This window comes from Varroa jacobsoni, unplaced genomic scaffold (assembly GCF_002532875.2).
Source record: "Varroa jacobsoni isolate VJ856 unplaced genomic scaffold, vjacob_1.0 scaffold_242, whole genome shotgun sequence".
Taxonomy (NCBI): Eukaryota; Metazoa; Arthropoda; class Arachnida; order Mesostigmata; family Varroidae; genus Varroa; species Varroa jacobsoni.
This window is the reverse complement of record NW_019213144.1, coordinates 526,643-533,346: the sequence shown is the minus strand read 5'-3', so window position 1 is coordinate 533,346 and position 6,704 is coordinate 526,643. Positions and strand designations below refer to the sequence as shown.

Here is a 6,704-nt window from a genome sequence, read left to right as displayed (position 1 = left end):
CTTTGACAACGCTTATTTAATCGATGTGCTTGTGTATAACTCTTGAATATGTAACTGATGCAGATGGCGAAGTGTTTTTGTCAAAAACAACAACTTCATGTACTTTGCACCGCCAAAGAATACGATGACAACGATTTGTAATGGACAGATTAAACGTAACGGCGAAATTATAAACATTGTTATAAAGTACGGAAGCGTTGTCGAAGCAGTGTTTACTGGAGATAAAGAAGGGTACGTATATAAATATATGTACGTAGGATGTAAGTTGGCGAAGATCTCCGTGGTGTGTGATAATAACAACGATAATACGTGTAGTACGACAGTTGTTTATTTTATCTAGATTGTATCTACTAGTCCACCGTTATGAGTCGAAACGATTAAACAAATTCAGATAGGTATAGCAAGATCAATATAAAGTTGAAAGGTGCACATCGGCGTTGTAAAAGAGATCATTCGCCCTGGATGGGCAAGATATCTCCCAGTTGGAATATTTAATCAGGTTCTTTGGGCGTTAGCAGGTCGATTGTAAAATCTCACGCAGTCATATTCTCTGTTATCTACGCTCATGCCACATCGGATTTCCTAAAGCGAAAATTTAGGCCAAACGCTCTTTTCACGCTATCAATACCCATGTAGTCTCGAACGCTGTCAGAGGTAAACTTTGATGATTTTGCCAGGTTTGCTCTGTACCTCCAGTGGTTCTTGATGCGATATCGAGTCGTTGAATCGAACGGGCCCTCCATCTTCTAGCGATCCACGAGCGGCGTTCGAATCAAACATGCTCTCAAAGGTTGACTTGGAGAACTGGCGCAACGGCTGTTCCACAAACAGGTAGAATATTGCCGAGGCAAAGACGAGGTAAATCATATTGACAATAAACAGGTTTAACTGTAACGCAATTACATGAATGTAAATGATCAGAGTTGCATAAAATACATTGTACGCTATGTCGAAACGCTAGAATTTATGAGTGAAATCAACGATCTGTATCATAATGGGAAACCGACACGATAGCCACTCTTCTGTCCTATGGTCACTGGGTGAAAAAAGAGGACTAAATAGAGATTATACGTAAAAGAGTAAAACATAAAGTTGCAAGTAGAACGTTACGTCGAGATGCTAAGGCATCAGCCTTATCGTATCTAGTATCCGTTGCTGATTGAGGGAACAAATGCAAAATACACCACCACTCACCACTGTGAAATGGCGCCCGTAAAGACGCTCGCGAATAGTCCACTGCTGATAGTAGATGATTACTGGACTAAGGAGATAAGCGCTTAGGCTAAGTCGCGATAGGGGCCGCAGGGCAGGCCAGCCAAGCAGGCGATCGAGAATCGGAGCATTGCCGGAAGCACAACATACCACTATCCACATAAGGCCCAATGCCCACATCGAACGGTGTCCTGCAGCATAAAGGAATTTGACCAGGTCTGTGGACTGCGATCCGTTACCACGGTTCCAGAGCCACGGGATCAGTAGAGCCAAGACCATCAAAACGAGCGAGACCGGCCATAACATCAAACGGGTCACCTGCACCACGACAAAAAATCACGACAGGGTAAAATTTACATGATGCGCTTAGTTTATGCAAGACATCTTCGGTACGGTACACCGGCCGTGGAAAGACTTACAACACTATGAAATAATCTAATGAATGAAATAAATAAAATACTAAACACACGTGTGTATTCATAACGAGGTCATAGTATAATTAGTAGGCATTTTTGTTACGCCAGTCACCAACGTTATTTTGCGTAGATACCTATTAAGATATGCTACATCACCCACCGGCCTTAACCTCATAAAAGGACTGGCGCCAATCAGATACCCCGTGCAGATGCCAACAGTAAAGGGAGCAGCGTGTGTGTGTGCTTGCATAAAAATATCATCCATCATCAGAGCCATGACGCGTGGATTTTCAAGTGGAAGTATCGTCGCCGGATAGTTAGCTAGGACAGTGTGAGCTCCGACCAAGGACGAAGTAACGACTATAACAGCAAATGCTACCAGAGCGCCCATTGCAGGTTTCCTGTTTGGCAAAATTTAGGAAAAGCCTTTTGGTAGGTAGTGAAGAAGGCAAAACCAACCTGATCCTATTTCAAGGTTCAAATGACCTGTTGTTTAGTCGTTGTCATTTCTGCTATCTGTGAATTAGTCGAAATTTACTCATTTCTAAATCAGTTTGCTAGATGCATAAAACAGTTGCCTGATCGTTATTTTCCAATGATTTTTTGATAGAGTTACCGCTTCGTAAGTTAGGCGCCACAAGAAATAACGTCTATAGTTGTCGTCCCTCATGGACCACTGTCCTTCAAATGTTAATGTGAGGATGCTAGGGTATGACAAGGTAGACGATATACTTACTGAAATTTGCTAAAGATTACGCTTAGTAGCAATGTGTCTATTAACACTTTATCACATATTGGATGTATATAGATGCAAAACGGTAAATAATTAAAAAATTTATATTTCTTAATAATTAGCTATATAGCAAAAAATACTAACGCAAGTAAATTCACGCTCCATTTACAGACCAACTCGCAAGGATAATAATACCTGAATCTTGGCAAAAACTGGGCGACATCTTGTAATAATTTTCATTAGGTATATACACGCATATTTAGTTTATTAGTTTTCAGGTTCTTGAGCAAGCTTCGAAGAGGCAATATTTCGAAATTTTTTTGGGAAACATTAAACGCAATTACATGGATATGGCGCCATTCTAAATCAAATGAACAATTTTTATAGCCAGCTGCATAAGTAGGTGTGCATAAAGAAACAACGTACTTGACAAGTAGAACAACAAGTACTAACAGGACGACCTGGAGCTGCCAATCGGCGCTGAGAAACCACAAGTTTGGGGTACACTGGAAATGTTCCACGTATAAATAAATATACACTACTTTAGCCGTCAAGATAAACATAACCAATGTATAACAACTATTATCTTATTATATCTGCAAACAGACAACATCTATACATATATATGCTTGCTAGATACAGATCTAACTCTTTTAGAATCTAGATAGAAATCCACAAGTATTTCTGTTACGTGCGTGTGTTTAGTTTATAAAATATCAATTCAATCAATTAAGGTATCACTTAAGTGTGTGGATGCGCTTAGATACATTAGCCATTGTCTCAGCTTCCTAATGATGCCGGCACTAGCAAAGTAAGATAATCTATTTGTGATCCTTTGTCCTAAGGCCGATTTCATATGTCCATCTTATACGCAGATCACGATATGTTAAAAGAGGTATCATATTCCAGAAAAAATAAATCTTGAGTGATACGCAAGTACTATGCACGATATCGAGCTTTCGTTTCCGCTGCTTTCCTCACCTTCAACGCATTTTTGCAGGTTAGTCGTTAGTCAGATTCGTGACTCTAAGGAAACTAATGCCATGTAATACCACAACAGAGGCTTCTCGACTGTCTCTAAATCAGAAGCGAAATACATATAACCAAATATAGGGTTATTACTCTAAGTTCTATAAAGCTGTAGTAACAAGTGATTTATTCGATCTTCCACTTTGGGCTTTAGACAGTGGTCTGCAGGCGATAATTAAATGATGATCAATGCAGCGCCAAGATAGCTAACTGGCGTCTTTGTGCGTAATTATACGTTGTTTCCAAAGAAATAAAGTGTTTTAAGCCTACACGGCGTTCAATTCTCGTAGACCCGCCCAATGATTTAGCGCACAGGCCCTGTGGCCAACGATGCGCGCTAAATCACCGCGTGCGACTAAGTAGTTCATGTATTCTAACAAAGGTCCTCATCCGTTAAAGCCATGAATCGGCAATTTGCCTTTGAGCTTTCCTGCAATGTAATTATACGGCAGGATAAGGAAATAAACTGGTATTGCGCATTACAAGATAGCCGCCGCAGACCAAGAAGTCCTCTTATCGCTGGATACGTATATAATGTCCAGTCCGACAAACCAGCGCGCCAAACAGATTCGTAAACTTCTTCCTTTGATGTTCTCGAGGAGATCTGCTTCATCATCGTCATGGGTGGCAGCCATATAACAGTCCGTCAACGGAGCTCTTCGTTGCGCCGAAGGAACATTTAGCAGCCGCATGATGATGAAAACAAGAAAGAGCGCCATAACCGCTAGTGTCACTGGAAACACGATTCACTGATCGGCCAAACATGGCTGCAGCTTCTGCTACTGTTTGTACAACGCATAAACTGTATTACCTTAAAACTAGCGAAGCAATAGAGCCGATAATAACTGGTGCTGGTAACTGTAAAAAAAATCTGCCCCTTCCTTCATTATTACAATTGTCACGTGTTGTAAGCGAGCGAAAATACTTTCTAAATTTGTATCGTTTATTATGCGGGTAACACAATGACAAGTCAGATCGTAGTTATTGGAAGTACAATACATAATTATATTACTGCGCGCTGATCATCCAACGAAGACTGAGCCCGCAACACGTTACCTGCAGAGATAGCAAACAGAACCTGGCTACATGAGTTTCTGATGGTTGCAAAAATACGTGTAGATAGAACACTCCAGTGTTTCGCTCAGACCGCCGAACGGGATATAAGGCACGACTGAATGTTCCTTAGCCCATCTTTTTGCTGCTTTTGACGCGCTGACCAATCATTTGGCCCGCTGAATTTTTCCGATCGAAACTTCATCAGCAGCCAGCTACTTCAGTTCCAGCAAAAGAGTCCTGTTGTTATCCTGTTAGGATGTTATCCTGTGAAAGGAATTCACTTTTTCGAAGGGAGCGCTACATGCCTGTATGTGATATGGCGTAATTCAAGTTGTCGAATCATTGTCCTACGTACTTTACGTAGCTGATGTGCCTATTTCTATACACTGTTTCTTAGCGAGACGTTGAAACTTTGCTAAGATTAAGCTTGGCTATGTTGTTACCATTGTTAGAAGCCTAGGCTCACAACATTTAGGTTGTATATATATTTCACTAGAATCCAGCTAGCTGTTCTCTCTGTGTATGTTTTTAGGCGAACATGTGTCTAGGCTTAGTCGAAGAATCATTAGATACACTCGTCACACAATGCAACAGAGGTTTAGAGAAGAGGACTCAAATATATTTTTTAATGAACTGATAGCGACATATTGTAGTGAAATACGCAGCAGTCTCCATTTTCTCAAGTCTATTTACAAACTAGACGCTCCAAAGTGTATTTCAAAACAGCGTCTGGATTCTAGTTAACGTATGATGGAAACGTACATCGTGTGTACAGATTATGCCGCGATTCTTTTTCCAACGATTGTTTATAATGTTTATCTCAGAACTCATATGAAGGAGCATTCAAAAGGATCTAAACGACGCGCCAGGATGAAAGGACGGTGAACCCTTATTATGCGAAATTCTCATTTTGTTATATACGATGAACGTGATATATAAAAAAGGAGCGCGATAAAAAGAAAAGAAAAATAGCCCTGTAGAGTTCTACATGGTGGACGTGTGATATAAACAAAATTTAATGCTGTACCTCATATACGCTTCTGGCAGATATCTATATTTACTACTATTTGGACGGCCAACTCAGGACCTTCAGATTCTATGGGTGTAAGTTTTGAACTTGAGGCAAAGTTTTAAAGAAAAAACATGCATTAATATATATCGTGATTCAAAGGGACAGATTAATTTTCTTTTCAGGTCGACACCCTACATAATTAATTGTTCATTAAGGAGCTTGGCAATACAACGATCTAACTACGCCACCCAACGAGCGCATGCTACCGCCATATTGTAGCGGATATTCATGAACGCCATCGGAGACTGAAGAACAATTACTGCTGTTAAGACAAGCTACGATCTACGATCAAGATATATACGAATTGGAAGTTAGAATCATAGAAAGAAATTGTACTTACTCTTAACTTTTTTTTTGTTAAACTGACGCTAATGGACAAATATATAATATAGAGAGCCCTAGATTGTGAAATGCAGCATCAAATTTTCCAAGTCTCTAATTTGTCGAGCTTATCCTTTGTTACGATCGATTTTCTTTAGCAAAACTTCGCTTCGTCCCTACGACCATTCTTCACCCGTCGCGCTAATACATTGACCCCCTTTAGCGTTAAAATGCTCAAATATAAAGCGTATCACATAGAGTTGGCACCCTTGTATAGCGCTCTGTTTCTTAGAATGTCAGAATTGTTTAAAGCACCAGCAAAACTGACGCACCACCGTCGTTATTAACTACCATAGCTAAGACCCCAACAGGATTTGGGACATTTCTCACCCAAGCATAACTCTAGTCGATATCGATTCTTACCATCTTGTCGGCAGATACAAAATTATTTACGGAGAAGAGGATGGGCAGCCAGTTCGCGTGGCAGTTAACAGTGGCGTTAAGCACATTCTCGCGCCAGACGGGTCCCGACCCGACCAATGGGAGAACCGAGAAGATGCCCACACTGAACAATGCGCAAGATGTCAATCTGCGATGACAGATAAATGTAGGAACAAATGCTCGTAGCGGTTTGCTCATCGAGTGGATCTACTATTCGCGAGGAAGAAAACTGCTTTTTTCTTTTTTTTTGAAAAGATTTTTTTTGTTTCGCTTAATCTTGTGTCCTTTTTAAGCAAAGTTCTCGCATTTGTTTACGGTCGGGAATTGTCGAAACTAACTTGTAGTATGCCTCTACTAATTTGATGAAAAAACGTTGCAGTTCTTATAAATAATACGACTACAAGCAAGGATCAAGCACTAATTA

General features: G+C 40.4%; 1 protein-coding gene and 1 long non-coding RNA gene across 7 annotated transcripts in view; one reads left to right on the top strand and one right to left on the bottom strand.

Annotated features, from left to right (window-relative positions):
• Positions 1-310: 310 nt before the first annotated feature.
• The window catches only part of LOC111274002 (nose resistant to fluoxetine protein 6), a 24,760-nt gene continuing 18,366 nt past the window's right edge, over positions 311-6,704 (bottom strand). For 4 of the 5 annotated variants that reach the window (XM_086967489.1, XM_022856081.2, XM_022856082.2 and 1 more), the window contains 5 exons: positions 6,263-6,428; positions 2,788-2,867; positions 1,789-2,029; positions 1,195-1,530; positions 311-888 (listed from right to left, as the gene is read on the bottom strand). In XM_086967489.1, the coding sequence (XP_086823615.1) occupies positions 649-888; positions 1,195-1,530; positions 1,789-2,029; positions 2,788-2,867; positions 6,263-6,428 (1,063 nt within the window). In that variant the 3' untranslated portion in view covers positions 311-648. The remainder of the gene's footprint in view (positions 889-1,194; positions 1,531-1,788; positions 2,030-2,787; positions 2,868-6,262; positions 6,429-6,704) is intronic. The other variant, XM_022856084.2, reaches the window with a different exon arrangement.
• Positions 2,874-6,384, top strand: LOC111274005 (uncharacterized). Of its 2 annotated transcripts, none has more exons than XR_002688152.2 (3): positions 2,874-5,550; positions 5,641-5,850; positions 6,277-6,384. It is a non-coding gene; the product is annotated as an uncharacterized LOC111274005 (long non-coding RNA). The 2 variants fall into 2 exon arrangements; XR_002688153.2 differs by having other exon boundaries at positions 5,624-5,850.